This window comes from Pseudorca crassidens, chromosome 20 (assembly GCF_039906515.1).
Source record: "Pseudorca crassidens isolate mPseCra1 chromosome 20, mPseCra1.hap1, whole genome shotgun sequence".
Taxonomy (NCBI): Eukaryota; Metazoa; Chordata; class Mammalia; order Artiodactyla; family Delphinidae; genus Pseudorca; species Pseudorca crassidens.
In genome coordinates this window covers 28,037,213-28,057,047 of record NC_090315.1, presented here as the reverse complement: position 1 = coordinate 28,057,047, position 19,835 = coordinate 28,037,213, and the positions used below count along the sequence as shown (strand labels likewise).

Here is a 19,835-nt window from a genome sequence, read left to right as displayed (position 1 = left end):
AAACAGGGGTAATAGTCTTCATCCTGCATATGTCAGAGTTGATTATGAGGCTCATGTGATGCGTCCCTGGGAAAGATGTGTTGTTTAACCGTCTGACTGAATAGGTTGAATCCCTGTTCAACACACTGCAGCTCAACCTGGGCAATCTATTTACCATTGGTTTCCTCACCTGAAACTGAGATTAAAAAAAAAAATCATAAGATTATCCCAATGATTAATTGCAACCATGCATGTAGAGAATTTAGCCTGGTCCTTGGTACTTATTATGCTGGCTATTAAAAACAATATGTAAAATACAGAGTATTTTATAGATGTTTAAGGCACTGAAAATAAACTTGTTGCTTACTGCAATAGTCCTGAGCCCTTTTAGAGGGCTGAAGTCAGAACGTGAAAGGTTAATGATTTGGCTGTGTAAACGTGGTACGCTTCTCTTTGCTCTGGATACGGTGGGCTTACCCTGTTATTAAAACTTGTTTAGTGGATATAGAGCTGCCATGAGGCCTAACATTTAGTTCCAGTTATTAAATATTTGCTCGGAATGGTATTTGAATTGCCAGGTTCTAGATTTTTCTGGTTGGTAAGGACTCCTTTGTATTTTGTACAGAGGCTAAAAGTGGTAGACTGACTACACAACAGATGTACCATTTCTCAAAGGATATTAAAACCATGGTTCACTATAACATTGTACCTGGTGGCACGGAATTCAGTGAGTAAACTGAACTTTACTTGACGAGGAAACATTGAGTGGAAGAGACAGGACTCTATTTTAGGTATTTTTCATGATCAAGTCATTCTCATTTAAACATCTAAGACTTTGTTGCCATGCTCTTTTCCCCTTACTTTCAGTCTGCTAAATGCACGGTTAAGTACATTTCTGATTTAGAGTTTGTTAACAAAAAAAGATAGTATATGATAGCCAAATCAATACTAAGCACTGTAAACGAAAAACTCATAAAATTATAAACTAAACACGTATGTGACAACACTAACTTTTGTTAACATATGCTTACCTCTCCTCACGGGCACATTCCTTCATGCTAAAGTTCTCACATAGTATGAAAATAAGGCAGATGCATTTTGGAAAACAAAAGAGGAGTAAAACAAAAACACACTTTAAGCAAAATCTTACACATCTCAAATTCATGATTAACTAAATTTTAGAATTTAATAGGTTCATTAGGTTAGTTTGGGTGCCTGGGTGCTTCTACCCCAAATCATGATCTTTGAGGGACTTCTGGGTCCATGTTACACAATGATCGCATGACACTTTCCAAAGTTACTCATCTCAACACACCACAGGAAGAAAGGTCATATTCCATATACGTTTCTGTATATCTATACCATGTGCTCAAAACACCTAGGAAAAATAAGCTTGGTATTTATAAGATGAAGCTCTCTGAGTGGTGTCATAGATGTGTCAGGCCAATCAGCTTGCAACGGTAAAAAGAACACTGGTACGTACAGAAATGGGGTGGGAAAGGAACAAGGAAATAAAGGATTTCTCGTTAACGGATGAGAAAGAAATATTAATAGCATATCACAATAAAATGAGCTTTAAAAAATATTTGAAACTTAAATCTTCAAAATGACAAGAAAATACAAATGATTCACAAATAAACCCAATGGGTCAAATCCTGTTAAATGCCTGACTGGGGAGAGCAGTGGGTTCAGTCTATACACTTAAACCCATTGGCTCACTTTGCCCAGTGTCCACTTCTCAGTATGCTATTAATACGTTTTACAAAAGGACATATTGGTAAATTGTACACATCTACTTCTAGGTACCATCATGTAACCTGTAAGCAATCTTCCTACAGGTAAAAAATTTGGATGGTGTGAAAATTAGAAAAAGAAATGTCCTATCATTATGTTGTGACCAGGTTTATGGCACGTGAATTTCACCTTCACCCAGTAAAAGGTTAAAACCTGGAAATTAAAAGGTAATGCTGGCCTTCCCTGGTGGCGCAGTGGTTGAGAGTCCGCCTGCCAACGCAGGGGACGCGGGTTCGTGCCCCGGTCTGCGAAGATCCCACATGCCACGGAGCGGCTGGGCCCGTGAGCCATGGCCGCTGAGCCTGCGCGTCCGGAGCCTGTGCTCCGCAACAGAAGAGGCTGCAACAGAGAGAGGCCCGCGTATCGCAAAAAAAAAAAAAAAAAAAAAGGTAATGCTGTATCAATAACACGCTACACCTCATTTCGCAAAATGTCAGATCACAAAAGTATCACTTAGGGCTTCCTTGGTGGCGCAGTGGTTAGGAGTCCGCCTGGCTGGGTCTGTGAGCCGTGGCCGCTGGGCCTGCGCGTCCGGAGCATGTGCTCCGCAGCGAGAGGGGCCACAACAGTGACAGGCCTGCGTACCGCAAAAAAAAAAGTATCATTTAGGTAATTGCTTGTAGTTTATTCCTTTGCTGTTGTCTTTTCTCTGCACATCTTTCTAATAATTTTTTAAAAGTGGATATGTAATTGTCATGTGAACAGCTGTAAAAATGATTAAAAGGTATGGAAAAGCGTAACACGAATGCCAATAATCTGTTCCTAACAGTAATATATATGGAACGCTATTTAGGGGCAAAAGAGAAAAAGGAAAAAAAAAAGAGAGGTTTATCATCTTTGAAATTTTTAAAACTGGACTTCATTGCCTAATAGGAAAAAAAATTCACATTTAAAGTTAATAGCACTAACTCCTAGCTAGAAGCACTACGTCACCGTCACTGGATTCAGCGGGAGTGCCTTTTCAGAGGGGCAATGTTGCAGAGAAAGCGGACAGGTTTTTAGAACAGGGGACATAAAATAATCTCACCTCTGCCAGCTGAATGAGTTTGGGCAAATTAGTTTATCTCTGCCAGACTACATTTTGACATCCAAAAATTGGATATAATAACTATCTGAAAGCCTCATGTTGAGGTGTGTCTATCAAATAGATAGCACTGTGCAAATGAAGGCTATGGTTTTCTATTGCCAATTGTCAAATATACTATTTAATTCTATCCAACTTACATATGTATAAGCGCCTAACGGTCTTTTAAATGGTTAAAGGTTTATGAATAAGATGATTTTCCTACTGGGATTCACCTGATGCTTTTCTTAAACATGTAACCTTGAGTCCACCACACAAAATAATGCTTTGATTAGAGCAATGCACATAATAAAGGTTATCCTCATTTCTAAGACATCAAACATCATTCACAAAAGAGAACTACTTTTGAAAGAGATGTATTTGTGCTGGGAAGAGAAGATTTCTACTTCTAGTTACAGATGATTTATTGATGAATGTATATCACAGTCTGTCTGAGAGGCACTGCTATGAGCACCCCCATGTGTGGTTTGCAGGTCAAGGAAGAGGGGAAAATGCCTTGGTGGTACCAATGGACGTTGCGTGGACTTTAATATTCTTAAAAGGAAATTCTCTTTTAGGCATTTAAAAAAACTGTACTCTAAAATACATTTACTGAAGTTTATGGAAGGCTAAAAAAATCATAATCCTAACCAAAGACAATTATCAATTAATATGCTGATTAATATACTCTACCAGTCATCTTCTATAAATAGTTTAAATAAATATTATAATTCCTGTACATATGTCCTATAAATATAATTTTGTATTTTGCTGTCTTCCCATTTAATATCAACAGACTTTAAAGAGCAATAATTTGGAAATTGTCTTGGATATGTGGGAAGATCTGATCTGTTCAACTGAAATAATTTAGTGGACAACAGAAATGTCATGAAGAGCCCCTAATTTTTCCCATCTTGTTGAATAGAAACAAAAGTTCTTATTTAGGATGAGTGGAAATAATCAAACTGATTTAGGCCTCTATTTATCCTCTAGTTAAAAAATGTAGCCACACGTAGCAACAATATTACGGGGAACAAAAGAAAAAAAAAAAAACAACTCTGTAAATTTGCAGTAAGGTCATTTCCTCAGACTACCAAAGCCCATCTATTGACCAGCTCTATGCTTTAGGCTTAAAATGGATCTCTCTGAAGCAATGACAGAATTTTTTGCCAAGTGACTAGGATATAAACACCATTTTGGTCACACAGTGAGACATATGCTATAAAGAAAACAGGTTCAAAATAGGCAAGTGGGTTTCTCTAGAATAAATGAGAGCTCATGTAAACAGCTTCAGCTTCAGAGCTTCATGTCTGCGCTGGTGTGGAAGCTCTTTGTTTCTTCCACGGGGGATGGCGGCACACTGTTTCCCTGATTCCTTACACTAATGAACTGCTATAAATTTGTTTGCGATATTCCAGAGAGCCCTAACTTCAGCTTTTAGGCAATGCTGAGGAGGCACCCTATATGCCAGACTCACCTTTTGCAAGGTGTACTCTCAGCACTGTGGGTGATTTCCATGGGAGAATATTCTATTTAAAGAACTACTGTCCCAGCATAATACAAAAAATCACTTATGAAGATGCAAGAGACAGGGAAAGCTTTCAATGATGTTTACACAAGCACAATGTCAGGGCCTCCCTTTCCTGTTCCCCAAGAGGGTGGGGAGGAGAGTGTTCCCTTGTGAGGAAAGGCATACAAAAAGTATTCATGTAGTCATAGGACTGGGAAAATCGAAGCTCTTCCAAAGGGGATATGCACATACACTTCCCTAGCCCAAGAGTGTGCTGTGAGACCAGACAGGCATTGATATAAAGGAGGGAGGGAAGGAAGGAGTCTAAAGCAGAAACACAGGCTCTGTGTACCTTGTTTTTTTTTTTTTACCTCAAGCACAGACATCAAATTCTTCTCCTAGCATGTTTTTTAAAATGGAATATCTTTAAAACAATATATATTTAAAGGGCACATTAAAATTTATTTTAAAAACTTCATAGATGAAAACCAAGCAAGCCATTCTCCATCGACAAAAATGTGCCAAGGCAACATAATAATTACCTTCAACTTTCACTTACAGACAGTCAGATTCACAGTACTCGAAGCTGCTTACATTTAAAAATGGAAATGACAACATAAAATTTATAATGTTGATGATTTTCCAATTAAATCTCAAGATAGAAAAAAATTTTGATGTCATAAAAAAAAAAAAGATAGCCAACTCCCGAGTCATGAGATGTTTCAGCAGAAAAAACTGTGGTCTCATAATTGTGTGGTCCAATGAGGTGAGGATGATTTAGCTTTAATATCAAGGTGTTAAAATTCATAATGAGAAGAATACGGTTGTCACAAAATCAAATCTCTCCCTCAGATAACTTACATAGACGTCAGGAAGTTTTGCCGGTTTTGTTCCCTGATGTATCCCCGGTGCCCACAACAAATACTTGTCACACTGTAGGTGGTCAATACACATTAGTTGAATGAATAAATAAATACAGAAAGAGGAGTGCATGATATGTTTGTGAAACTGTGCCAACTGTGTGTATACTATTATCGAGGTACATTAAACAGTCTTTGCTTTAAATTTGCAAATGAGGACTTTCAATGGAATATATCTACAGAAATCAAACCAAGACATTCTGGCCTGGACTTTTGTGCAGCAAGAGAAGAGAAAACACTGGCAGAGAGCCAGGGGAGTGGCTGGCCAACCTCAAGATGAGTCTGGAACAAGCATGGGGCAGTGGGGAATGCACCTGGGCTTCTAATTCTAGCACTCTGACCACCTGGGCACCCGAGGAGGCAAGCAGCAGTGCTCACGCATGGACAGCCTGGGCCAAGTGTAGGCTAATCACATGGATGGATTAGCTCATTCCATCCTGAAAACCAGCCTTTAAGGTAAACGCTTACTGTTATTCCTACTTTGTGGATGGGGGAACTAAAGGCAGAGAGATTACATACCTTATCAAAGGGTTCCTGCCTACGAGGCACCAGCATGGGATTTTGGCCCTTGCATTCTGATTTTGGAGCCTGCACAAGAACCACTGTCTCAGAGGAGCTTACCCTCCCTGGGCTTCCATCTGCAAAACGCAGGCAGTTGACTTGCTAAGAATTAGGGTTCAACATCTAAGGTTCAAGATACTCCAGGTTGAAGATCCAAAATCCTGGTCTTTATTTATCTAAAAAGACCATAGAGGTCTCACTGCATTAATACCCTATCATCTTGATATTGTTGGTGCATTAAATATTGGGACCAATTTCATCATGAGGACAGAAGAATGTATTCACCAAATTTTATAATATACTGACAAAACCATAGATAAATCTCAATACATCTGCAATCACTTAAAACACTTACAGAATGCAGCATGTTACCACAACAACCAAAAGAAACAGGAATTTAACCAGCCTGTTCTTCTAGACCAGTGAACACTAGAATTGAATAGGTATTTTAATTGAATTTATCCTAACGTTTGTTGCCATTTGTGGATAGCCTACTGGTCAAATCTTACTTCCCAACTGCTTTCTATTTCCTAACTAGCCTTTAATACCGTTTTGGTAAGGACCTCAAACAATACTAGGCAGTAGGTGTGAAATGGATAGTTAAGTTGAATGGGTGACTAAAAGGAATTCCCTCATAAGTACCAATATATTGAAACATACTTTATTGTGGCTTGCTTTCAAACTGTTGTTTTAAGATCTAAAACATTACCTGTTTCAGAGAATAATAGTAAAGCCCTTATTTGTTGAGAACATGCACAGATAAAATTTACAAGTTTAAAAAACTGAATAGCAGTAATTATCATGCTCTTCAATAAGAAAAACACATTTTCATATTTTAAAAGGTTTTTATATTTTAAAAACTCAAAATAGTTTTATGAACTCACAAAGTAATATTGTATTTTTCTGAAGATATTAATATATCCTTGTATTGCAAGCATAGGATGTATTTTACTTGGAGCATTTGCTATTTTAAAATATGCTTCTTTTGATTTTTTTCACTTTAATATTCTGAAGACAGCACAATTACATTTATCAGCAGTTAATTTGTAAAACTCATGATGAATAGTTTTGTTTGAAATATGTAACTTTGGTAACATCATGCACCTAATCTGAATTCGAAATGTATTAGGGTCTAATTCATAGTGAGTTTTTCTATGATACGACTAGTGATTAAACAACTAATGGCTCCACAAGAGGATAAAGTATATCAAATCTGTTGGTTCTGAAGGTGAAGCAAGATTTTGTACTAATACAGTCTATCACTGAGATCCCAGGAGGAAATAGAATTAAACTCAGATAGTTCGAATGGAGGGATTTTAATGAAGGGACAACCTACAGAGGTGTTGGCAGGGTCTGGGGAATCAGCACAAGGTGCTGAGAACCCAGAGATTGGCAAACCTCCCATCCTCATGCTGAAGATACAGAGGGAGGAAAGAGTATTACTGGAGTGAGAGCTGGAGCCCAGGAAGGGAGGAGGGGTGCTGGGCAGGAGCTACAATCTTGAAAAGGGGAAGCACCGCCAGAGATTTTTCAGGGTCACTGGCTCACACCACCTGCACTGAAGCAGGGAGAGATCTGGAAGAAATACCCCAACTTCTCTCTGCCCCTTCTCTCTGACCCCCTGCGTGTGCCTTCCTTCTGTTGGCCCAAACCAGAAGCCAGCTGGAAGGAGTCAGCCTTCAGGGGTGAGAACAGCAAAGAGGAAAGGGAATGGCTCTGGGGTGGGGGTTGAGGGGGTGTCAGAGCACTAGGAAGCTAATCACGTCACTGCCCCTGAGGCCTGACACAGTGTGGCAGGCTGAAATGTGTTTCTCTGATCTCATTTCTCAGAAGCCTACCAGGAAATATCATTTGGGGAAAATAATTTTTAAAAAATACAAAACCCTCTTTTTTCTTCAACATTTTTTCCCCTTCAAGTTTTATTTAAATCCTTCCTTTCATTTACCTCCTAGTAACACAGAGGTATTCGGTTCAACCAGCCCTCCAGTTGGCAGACGTTTTTCTAAGACCTCATCCTGAGAGCTTTCTGAACTGTGGGAAGTCTTTACACAATTGTCAACGAATGCAAGATCCAGTAAATTTCCCTAAGATCCCTATTAAAGTTGGTGACAACTTGTCTGCAATCTCAATCCAGCCACCCACAGATGATATCATTCACCATTTCTTTGATAAATGTCAAATGCATTTGAAGTAACACCTGAAATATTTGTTTGAATGTTCTCTCATCTATTAATTTTGCACGTGTGCATAATTTTTGTGTAACTTCTGATTATAGGGCAATTGTAAACAAATACAGAGAATAATCAAAGCTACCATGTAAGGACTTATGTAGCACCACTACTAAGAAGCCTTCTCAGTAGAACCAGAAGGATCTTAAATGGAGGTTCCCACGGATGCATCCCTGACCACCCTCAAACATAAAGCCTGGGGTGGTGGGTGCGGGGATCAGATGTGATTCATCTTTTCAGTAGCCAAGGCCCTAAAACAGTGTCTTGCACATTTCATGCACTCAATAAATATTTGCTGAATTGGCCAAACCTTGGTTTGTCCCCATAATCACCACCCCATAAGCACACAGATAATTACTTCTTGGAAAAATTCCAACTAGTGTTTGATGTCACCTATGTGGTTTCTCTCTCAGGAGCAGCTCTGTAGGATTACATTATTTTATGTTTTTTTTCCTTTCACTTTAATGTCGTATACTTGAATAACAGCTTTATACAAAATTCCTACCAGCACAACCACAGCAGATTCAAGGCATCATTTTAAAAATGGTACCAGCATCTTTCAATTTAGCGCTGTCAAGTGGCTAGGAAAATGCATAATTTGGTATTAAGAGCTAAAGATATTTTGAATATATTCTTTAGTTTTTTTAAGATCAAAGTTTTTTTTTAAGAATTAAAATGTTCCCATAAACTTGGCCTTCACTGAAAAATAATCCTGCATTTCTTTGCATTTAATGAAAGTGTCCAATTACAAAGTTAATTTTGTAACATACTTTTTAAACTTAAACAGCAAAAATATATGCAAAGTGAATCTGAATAGGCAAAAAAAGACATATACAGGAAGACCAAGGTTTTGGTGAAAGTTAAAATATTATTTCATACTTTGCACAACTTAGAATTATTCACAAATTTTATAGTCTAGATCCAAACGTTAATTTGAAATGACCTTGACCATTGAAATCCTAAATTGAACACTCTTCAGAACAAAATAGGCTTTCTCTTCTCTTCGTGGGCAAATGAACTAAATACTAGGGAATGGTACTGCCTGGGCCTTTGAACCAAGGCTAAAAGAGATGAAATACTGTTTGATGTGTATAAACATTAGAGAATCCATTTTGAGTTTATAAAAGGATGAGTTTTTTTCATATCCCGTGACAAAATATTCCCTTTTCCTGAAAATGATCTCATTCTTACAATAGGGGGTTGTTATTTTTTTTCCAGGATGGAGGTGGAGGGATCAAGATACCTGTTATGTTTATTTCTCAAAATGCATTGTGGTGAGAAATTCAGAGTGCAGTGTGGGGAAATAAACCTTGACTTCACCAAAATATAAAGCTGCATTTAAGGCAGTAGGTAAAGGATACAACAGCAACAGTACACGTTCATTATTTGCAATCGTGCAGTTCCTGAAATCTCTATAACACATTACTTTAAAAGCCTCAGACAGATGATTTTATAAGACTTTACCAACATTTCAACACCTGAAAAGCCTCAGCAAGTTAAACCCTCTAGTTTTAAATTTCGGACATGACCTCACTCAATCCTTTTATTTTTCAGACTTTCTCAAATTTTCATTTGTTTTCAATAATCAATGAATAATGATGAATTTTAGGTACCTATCCACAAAGAAAGTAGATTTTCACTTTTTTTAGGAGCCTAAGAAGTGAAAAGGAAAAAAAAAATCAACTCCAACAAAATGTTGCTGTAGAAATCTTTTAGAACAGAATGTTAAATTACTTAATTATTTAGAATCATCTGGCTCTACCATTCGAAGTGCATTCAGACTTCAAAGCTAACCCTTCGGTAGCATCAATGTTGACGGTACCGGATTGCATGTTTAGCTGAGATCTTGAAGATCCCATAGGACCAAAACAAACACATATCTACTGTTCTGGCTACTGCATCACTCTTCATCACCATTCTTTTTGGGTGAAATATATTGCAGTTGACCCTTTGAGAGGGACTAAAATAGACATGTGTTGTTTCTGCCTACCCAGCATCCTTCCTCTAATTTTCCTTTGGAGAACTCCCCTACTCCAGATAATGTGGAGCTAACAGACGGGGTTGGCAACCAGTAAATATCTGTGGAATGCCTGTGTAGAGCCAGGGCACTTCCCTTTCTGGAGGAAGACATCTGAATCCAAGCTTAGTCAGCAGAACGGTCCATTCTCCATGTTCAGAGAGGGGCAAGTGACACTGATGCCCCTGTAAGAACAGCTCTGGGACTTTTGCAGCAAATATTGAAGAAAAAGTGCTCTCCTTTCCTTGCTCTGAGTTGGCAGTAGCTTCTAAGGGGCTATCGTATAGAAACAACTTGTCTGAAAATGAAGCCAAAACCAGGAAACAGATCCTGATAACCTTGACTGATGGCTCCAACCATACTTTAACTGGCAAGACCTACCTATAGGCTTTTTCATCAGTTAAATGAAATCCTTTATACTTAAGCCAGTGTGAATTGGTTTTGTCACTTGCAGCTAAAAGAATCCTGAGTGTAACAATGTGACAACATTAAAAATAAACATGACTGCTTTTGAGGTTTCTAATGAATTTACCTCCTCATATGCATTACTTTATTTAATCCTCCCAATTCAGGAAGGCACATATCCATTAACATTAAATTCATTATTTTTTAAACGCATACTCTGTGGAAGAGGGACAGGCAATGCCAGGGGAGTAATCATTCTGAAGTATGGTGGCCAGGGAAGTCTCCCTTACATGGGAGAAAAGTGGGGGTTACATATTTCAGGGCACTCGATAGATATCCACCAAATGAAAGAATAAACACTATACAGCAGAGCCAGGAGGTGATCCCTATACGAATTCCCTGACTGATAAAATTAGGAGGCTTTTGCAGTATCCCAGGTCAGAGATGACGAACCCCATACAGGCAGCCCTACAAGAATGGCTCAAACAAATAGGACGTAAAGATAGAGTCAAGTTAGATGTGGGGATCCCTAGGTGGGTGTAGCTATTGTCACTGGGATAGGGAAAGAAGGAAGAGACAGAGTCTGGGTGACAAAGGGAACGAGACAAATTATTGGTCAGTTAAAGATGCCTGCAGGATATATAAACAAAAGAGGTCCAGCAGGCCCTTAGAATGACTGGTCTGGGATGCAGGGAGGCTGCGGAGACTGCCCATACAAGATCCCCATCACTGGCATACAGATGGCAGTTCGGGCTTGGGCACTGCTTGCCAGAGCCTCCCCAGGAACAGAAGAGGAGGGGGTCCCTCCAGGTAACCTCAGTCCTGTTTGTGAGCTCCATGAAAACAGGCTTCCCCACCAGACGGGGTTGGCAACCAGTAAATATCTGTGGAATGCCTGTGTAGAGCCAGGGCACTGAGCGCATGCCGTTGGTTCTACACGGGTATTTCGCCAGGTACCCTCCACCGCTGGAGCTGCCAGCTTCTGCGGCTATACTGGGTGCAGTCTCATGACTCAGCTCTCCCCTCTTCAATTAGTCCATGCTCTCACATTAAGTGTAATCACAGCTGGCAACGTTTTCTGGGGATGTCTCAAAAAGATCTGAGTTGAAAGAACAGTTTTGTGTCAATTTAATTTAAAGTAAAATTGTTGCCTCTTCCCTGCTCCTTCCCTTTCTCCTGGCGAACTCAGTGACCTCGGCAGGCAGGCGTCCCAACGGAAGCGAGGGTCGGCCATGGGGTACCTCCAGCTGATTCTCAACAGCTAGCTAAGTCACAAAGACACAAAGGAGGCTGCGAAGCTGAAAGGTGTGGCTGTTGGCGATTCCAAGGCAGGCTCCCGCGTAGGGAAGAGCGTACCCTAGGCGACTGCACACCCCGCCAGCGGCGAGCCCGGAAGCCGAAAGGAGGTGCTGTCAGCCCGCGACCCGTCTCTCCAGATCCCCGGGCTCGCACCAGGCCGCCGCCGCCGGCGGCCGCACGTCTGCTCTGGCTCGGCAGAGCACGCAGGCTCAAGGTCGCCCGGCGGGAACCAAAGCTCCAGGTACCCCGGTGGGCAGCATCCCGACCCGCCTCTGCTTGGCGTCCGAAGCCCCGCGCTCTTGCTTTGGACTTGACGGAGAGGTCCGCTCGCCCTCCAGCCTCCGCCGGGTTAACCGCCGGCGTGCATCTTCAGGTCTCTTGCCTTCTCGCACCCAGGCTGGAACGCGCCTTTCCTCTTACCATCTCCGCTGCTCCTCTCTCTCTGCCACTTACCAAAGCTGTATTTTCACTTTCACGTTTGTGACTACTTGTCACACTTGTGTGTAAAGTTCTAAGTTAATACGTGAGGCGAAAATTCACTCGCCTTGAAATTTCAAAATCACCCTTGAAAAATCGCCCATAAATCACAAGGTTTGGTGTCTATACTCAAGGCAATAATATGCAAGTACACGTGGATAAAACATGCCGCAAAAGTGCATAGTAAATAAAAAATACGGATGCAAAATATAACTTTTAAGTGCAAAAGATAAAAATGATATCAGGGAAATGAGCCTGACTGCGACGCCACTGGACTTGTCACTGCCTCCTGCACTAGGCTGTAAGAGGCACGAAGACAGGCCTCGTCTGTTTTTGCTCATCACTACATCTTTGGCGCGTGGCCCTGTGCCTGGCACTTCGTAAGTGTTCAATGATCTATCTCGAATACATGAACGAACGAATGAATGAGTGAACGCTAGATCTGACTCCGCGACCCGCAGAGCTGGCACATCAAGAAGCGAGAGAGAGCTGCCGGCCCAGCGTTACGCTCTTAGCCGCGAGGCCGGGATGTTGACAGTGGCCTCCAGGCCCCGCCGCCCCAGCTCCCGGCGGCTGCACGTGCGCCTCCTCCCACTAAGGCCTTGGCGCACGCCCCGCCCCGTCGCGCACGCACGCGCCCTGCAGCCAGACAGTCCGGTCAGCCCGCACGCCACGGCTCACCCGCGCGCCCGCTGCCCCTCGCGCCTTTGCCCGCTGGAGGGCGCTCCCCTCCCGCCCCACGCGCCCACACGCAGGCGTCTCTCGGCCCCCTGCGACTCAACGCCGGACCCTGGGCGCGCGCCGCCTCCTACCTGAGGGCCGGCGAGGGAGGTGCGCGGAAGGGCTGAGGGGCTGAACAAGACCGTGGCGAGAGGCGGGAGGCGGGAAACGAGAGAGCGAGCGGCCGCGGCAGACGGTCCGGGCGCGGGCGCGCGCGCGCTCCCGGCCCTCTCTCTCTCAGTCGACTCCCGGCCAGAGCCCAACCCTGCTGCCGCGCGCCGCCGGCCTCGCCGCGCCTAATAACAACAGCGCCCAGGGTCAGGTGGCCGCGCGCGGACAGCGCCGCCATTGGCTCGGCGGGGAGCGCGGCGCGCCAGGATTGGCCAGGGGGCGGAGTCTCTGTCGGTGCGGGGGCGGGGCTGGAGAGGGAGGTGGCAGGGGCGGGGCCAGGCCGCGGTCCGCGCCTTTGTGCCCGGCGCGCGCTCTCCGCCCGCTCCGGCTGCATCGCCGGCTGCATCAATAATTCAGAGCGGCGGCGGCGGCGGGAGCGGCCGGTGCGGGCAGGAGGCGGCGGAAGCAGCGGGGATCAAGCGGCAGCGGCTATGCATCCAAGTGCGGCTGGGCAGCCGCGGTACCCCTGAGGCCCGGGCAGGGCTCCGGGAAGCATCGCGCGGGGGGCACGCTTGCCCAGGAGTGCAACGAAGACCTGAAGTGTCCAGAGCGGCGTCGGTGGAGCTGCGCACGGAGCTGAGGAGGGGGTTACGGAGCGGGCCTGGGGCGGGGGGGGCGGCTGGCGCAGGCAGCCCCCGGGGTGGGGGGCGGGGTGGGCGCCGGCGCCGCGATGCTGGGCGTCGTGGAGCTGCTGCTGCTGGGGGCAGCATGGCTGGCGGGCCCGGCCCGCGGGCAGAATGAGACGGAGCCCATCGTGCTGGAGGGCAAGTGCCTGGTGGTTTGCGACTCCAACCCTACGTCCGATCCCACGGGCACAGCTCTGGGCATCTCTGTGCGCTCCGGCAGCGCTAAGGTGGCTTTCTCTGCCATCAGAAGCACCAACCACGAGCCGTCCGAGATGAGTAATCGCACCATGATCATCTACTTCGACCAGGTGAGTGCTCCGGGAAGACTGGATTGGTGGAGGTTAGGGGAGAGGTGGTAGGTAGATGTCCGATCGTCTCCGAGGTCTCTGCGGAAACGCAGGGACAAGCGTTCTGGACAGATTCTTGCCTACTCCCCTTCGTTCCCGTCTCGTTATAGGTACTAGTGAACATCGGGAACAACTTTGATTCAGAACGCAGCACTTTCATCGCCCCGCGCAAAGGGATCTACAGTTTTAACTTCCACGTGGTAAAAGTCTACAACAGACAGACCATCCAGGTCAGCTGCCGCCTCAGGGCCAGGCCCCAGCCCCGGTAGGGGGCTACTAGCCGCGGGAGTGAGCGAGCCCTGTGGGGGTGGGAGATGGAAGGGGCAGCTGCATGTGCCCGGGCTGCTTGGAGGGACGGGTAGCAGGTTCTCACAGTTCTGTGGCTTGCACTCTCCCTTGCCTTCCCTGTCATTGGTTCTTGGAACCTGTTCCCATCCCCAGGCACAGTTTTCTGCCTCTGCCTCTGGGACCCTCCAAAGAGGTTCTCCCGCTATGGGACTCCAGGGAGTTCCCTTAGAGGTTTCTGTTAGCATCAGGGACAGTTCCCGCTTCGGGAAGCTTTCCGCGATCCTCGCCCTCAGCACCACGGACAGTATCCCCGACCCTGTCCCAGCTCTGAAGACCGCGAGACGCCTGTGCGCTTGCGTTCAGCGCCACGCTTGGGGTGGGGGTGGGAGGTGTCTCCTGGCGTCTTTATGGGGGCCGACTCCGGATTTCTGAACGAGCAGCGCCGAGCCATAGCAGTTTAAGGGTGGAGACACAAGGGAGGGGCATAGTGCCACTCCCTCCTGGCTCCGGCCTTTCCTTAGCCAGCATTCACCGGCTCTCCAGGTTCCCAAAGGTGTCCAGGATTCCTTTGGGCGGACACAGAAGGCGGAACGCGCGGTTGGGGAGAGGGCGCAGGGCCTTTGGCTTCTGGTGCCACCGCAAGGGCAAAACCAGGCGGTGGCGGGCGAGGCTGGATCTGGGACGGGAACCGGGCCCGGGGTTTGGGGATGAGGCACAGAGGGCAGCTCTGCGCGAGATTTCTCATCAGCCGAAGCCTTCCCTGGCTCCTCCATTGCGTCTCTGCTGTGTCCTGGCAGCCGGGTCCGGGAGGAGCCAGGCGTTTTGTTTGTTTGTTTCTATTTGTTTGTGTTCCCGGAAGCGCCAGTTGCCTGAGTTTCTCTTTGAGGCTGGGGGGAGGGCGAGGCCGAAGGTCTCTGGGCGCTTGAGCCACCTACGGGTTCATTAAACTGGATAAAAAGCGAATCAGGATTTTCTACTGGCGCGTCCAAGAAATGAAAGTGACTCCTGTTTTGGGGGCAGACCCTTCCTGTCACCCAGATGGGCCGTCTTTCGCCTCATTGGACCCTCAGCAGTAAACTGCAAAGCGCCTTTTCTTTCCGCTCTCCCGCCCCACCCCCGCCCCCTGCTTCCAGGCCTTACGGCTGTTAGCCCAGCAGCGAAGGTTCGCGGCTTTATCGCCGCTTCGGTACCCGCCTAGGTTGCGCCTCTGAAGCGGGCCTGTCTCTTTCTCAGGTGAGCCTCATGTTAAACGGGTGGCCGGTGATTTCAGCCTTCGCTGGTGACCAGGACGTGACCCGGGAAGCCGCCAGCAACGGAGTTCTAATCCAGATGGAGAAAGGCGACCGAGCATACCTCAAGCTGGAGCGGGGAAACTTGATGGGGGGCTGGAAGTACTCGACCTTCTCGGGATTCCTCGTATTTCCCCTCTGACTGGCTCATCGCGGGAGTGGAGGCAGGGAGAAGGCGAAGGCAGGAGGGGAAAATGATAAAGAGGCAGAACTTTAGAGGACGAGAAAGCGGCACGACTTGAAACTTCCTACATGTTCCCCAGCTGTATCCGGGTGAAAGGTGCGCACCCGGCGGTCGGACAACTTTGTCCGTTTCCTCTAGGAGAAGTAAATTCCGCTTAGCTCTGCGCACTCCCATTTCCAAAAATAAACTCGCCTCCCCCATTCCAGTGGCAGTAATCAAGAGAGACTCCTTGTCATTGTTTCTTACCCTCATGTTCATGTTCCCTACAATTTATATAAAAGAAACTTTGCATTTCACTGTATAATGTGAAATATCTTCCTCCTCTGAGTCGCCATCTGAATCTTTACAACCGCTGAAATCTAATATGTCCCTCCCCCCCTTTTTTATTTTGGAGAGAGGGGAAGGTTTTTTTGTTTGTTTGGTTTTTGTTTTTTTGATGGGGAGGTAGTTTTAATTTGGCAAGTATTGCTCGGAAAACACCGCTCGAATTAATTAGCTGGAGATACTTTGTATCCTCGGCTGCTTGTTAGCAGAGAAAGGACTCACCTTAGTGGTGACTGGTTTAAAATATATATATATATATAAAAATATATATCATTTGTACACGAAGAACTCTTCCCAGTGGAAACTGGCTGTATTTCCGTATTTCTATGTCCTATTCGGAGTGATCGTGAAATCTAAGGCTGCTTGACGTTCTGATGCTTGTTAATGCCCTCGTGTTCTGTGGCTCCACTAAACGCCAGGAGGTTCTTCCGGACGCTTCCTCGTCCTCTGTAACATACCTGTGAATAGCCAAGATTTAATTTTGCTTTAATCCAATAAAGTTGAAGTGGGGCTTTTATTTTTCTGAAACGGCTTCCTAAAGTCCGCACCTTCCCCAGTTGCGAGGTCTGGAGGCAGGGGTGCGGAAGCGCGAGATTCAGAGGGGTAGGGGACTTGGTGGGATGCAACCCAAGAAAGGCCAGGGCAGGAGGGCTTCCTCGCCAAATCGGCCTGCGCTCCTTCCTGCGCAGGCCTAGGGCCAACCCTGCATTCGCCCCGTGCTCCCTGCTTCGGCGCAAACGTAAGAAATTGGGCTGAAATCTTGCTAGGCCAGGCCCGGCTGCCGGCCTGGAAGCGAAGTTTGGGCTTTTCGCAGTCCAAATGCATCAGGAGTAATCCCAATTCGAAGAGCCGGAACCTTTCTGCCCTAAGCGTCACGCTTCCCACGCCTCTGCCTCTGGACTGTCCGCTCATAGATCCCGAAGCAGCGTATGTTTTATTTCGCCGCCTCTGAATCCCGAGTCCTCCCTGCCGTATTACCCCGCCTCCGGGACCTGTGATCGCGCTCATCGCAGGACTTTTATTCAAGAGGTTCGTCCAGGAGTTTTGATTGTATCGGAACATAATGTGAAAGCAAAATTGAAATAAACGACTTCGTTTTAAGTCTGGAAGTCTGACCAAGTCGCTTCGGCCGAGGGGAGGTCGGGCGTAGGAAAAGAGGTGGGCAGCCCAGGGGCGGGAGCCGCGGCCTGCATGGGCCCCTCTGGCTCTGTTCCTTTTGGAGGCTTTTTCCTAGCCCGAGATTCAGAGATGAATTTAATTAGCTCCTGGAGGCTGGAGAGAAGGGGGGTGTGAGGGATTACTAATAGCATAATAAGCAATGTTTCTCTATTTGTTCCCGCGGCTCCTCCGATTTTGAGAGTCAACAGGCACGCGGCCTGCGCTGAAACTCAGACCGGGTTATTCCTTTGCTCGCGGTCCAGGGGTCCGCATCTCTAGCAGGCGCCATCCGCAGCCCCAGCGGCCCCGGATCCTTCACGGGACAGGTAGGGACTTTGGGAGTGAGGAGGGGACCCGGTGCTTTTCTGTTCCTGCCCCACAGTTCTCCACGCTAGTCACTCCCCAGGGAAGTGAGAACGAGGAGTCCTAGAGGAATTTTTTTTTTTAAAAAAAAAACTATTCTTTAAAAAAAAGGAGACACTTAAAAACAAATCCTTTCTTTGCATTCTTCCGGTTGGGAGGTAGAAATCCGGGAGAGCTGGAGCCTTGGGCAGCGGAAGCAGCTCGATCCAGTCGCTCAGCCTGAGCAGAGCCCGCCCGAGGCACACAGATACCGCCCAGGCCAGGGCTCACGGCCGCGGGGCTGCGGTAGTCACCGCCCAAGGGAGCTGAGCCCCAAATGCGCTTGAAGTTTACTTGGCTGTGAGTGGGTGGTCACCCCTCTTCCTGAGCAGACCACGAGGGTGGATGTCCAAGCTGTGGGACCACGAGGCTGTGCTCCGCTGGGAGACTTCAGCAAGTCCCCTGCCTTGGCCTCAGTTTGCCCAACTGTACAAAGACAGAGAGGAATCTGAACATCTCCAAGAGCCCTCTTGCCCTGAGGTTCCAGCGGTTCTCTGGTCCTCTCTTGCCCCCAGTTCTTTTGCCTGGGTTTAGTGAGTCCTGGCTGCAGCCGAGCTGATCTGGCTCCTGAAGGCTAGGCCTGAGGCTGGGCTGGAGGCCAAGGGGAAGCCTCCAGGAACTCAGGCTCACTTTGAACCCCTGCTCTGGGGCCTGAAAGGTGAACACAGAGGGGGAGCAAAGGGGACCCCAAGTGGGACCAGAGTGAGAAGTTATCCCTTGATTCTGCTGTGGCTCCAGCTGGCCCCTTCCTGGGGGAGCTCCTCCTCTCCAAATTCTGACCTTGGCATTGGAGATCCTTCTCAGTCTGGTTCCAGCCACTTCTTCCATCCGCTGATCTCTTCTCTTGACCATTTGTGGACCCCATGTCCCACTACTGTCTTCATACCTCTGCTCCTGCTGCTTCTTTGCTTCCAGTTGAAGTACCCTTTTTCTTCTTCCCTACTTTTCAAAATCCTATCTTTCTGGGGATCTAAGCAGATCATCTACAAAGCTTGTCCTCCGAGAAGTGGTCCTGCCCATACAGCACAGATCCTACCTTCCCAAGCCTCACAATCACCTCCTCACCCTCCCACCAGGCCTTATTTGGAGCTAGCAGGGTGGAGACGTTGGTGGCTGGGCCTGTCTCCCCTCTGCACTGGGCTCCAGGGGTTAGTGGTGACCCACACCAGCAAGCGCTGCGAAGTGCTAAGCTGCTACTCCTGCCCTAGGGGGCTCTGAGGAAATGTGCACTTCTCCACCCCTCAAACTGCCCTCCTCCTCAGGCCTGAGCTTCCCATTAGCCTGGATGGGGCTGTCGACAGCTCTCTCTCTACGAGGCCTAGCTGGGGCCTCACCTCCCTCACCTCGGTGGCAAAGGTGATTATTACCTCTGCCAGAGACAGGTGAATGACCTTCATCTGAAAATTGTGCTCCAGCTTCAAGGGTGGTGTGTTGGGGATTCAGAGGGATAGAGAAACAAGGGGTCATTAGCTCAGTAGGGACTACCTCCCTGCCCCCAACCAGAGGCTAAGAAGTGGAGGGGGGATTCTAACCTACACCTCACAATGGTTTCCCTTAGTGCTTAGAATCCTCTAGGCTTCTAGATCTGGGCCCTGCGTCTTGCTTTTATCTCAAATAAACCTGATCAGAATCAAGCCTGTAGGGGTTCCAGGACCACCCCCTCATTCAACCTCACCCTCTGTCTGAAAGACTCCTCCGCTGCCCAGGTCACCTTGGTCACTTCCTTCTTTCTTGCCTCAATGGTAACCTCCTCCTCCGGGAAGCCTTCCCCACCCCAGACAGGCAGAGTGGTTAATGATTCCCGGCCTTCTATGGAATGTGGTCTCTCCTACCACACTGCCTCCTCCCTCACACAGTTCCCTGAGGGCAGAGATTGAGTTAGGGGTCTGGTGCAGGGCAACTGCGGAGCGGGGACGGGGGACCTGAAGCTGGGTTGGAGGTAGGGTGGTGATTTCTAGGACCCAACGAGCACAGACCAGACTCCTAGGCTTCGGTTTTCCAGGAAGCCCCCTGAGCTTCAGGGTGCCTCCGGGCCAGCGCTGGATCCCCGGCCAGGTGCCGGGTCACTGTGCG

General features: G+C 47.0%; 1 protein-coding gene across 1 annotated transcript; it reads left to right on the top strand.

Moving 5' to 3' along the window:
• Nucleotides 1-13,776: 13,776 nt before the first annotated feature.
• CBLN1 (cerebellin 1 precursor) lies at nt 13,777-17,303 on the top strand. Its single transcript, XM_067721314.1, has 3 exons — nt 13,777-14,078; nt 14,228-14,347; nt 15,639-17,303. The coding sequence occupies exons 1-3, from the start codon at nt 13,815-13,817 to the stop codon at nt 15,834-15,836; spliced, it is 582 nt and encodes a 193-aa protein (XP_067577415.1). The 5' UTR covers nt 13,777-13,814; the 3' UTR covers nt 15,837-17,303.
• Nucleotides 17,304-19,835: the final 2,532 nt, after the last annotated feature.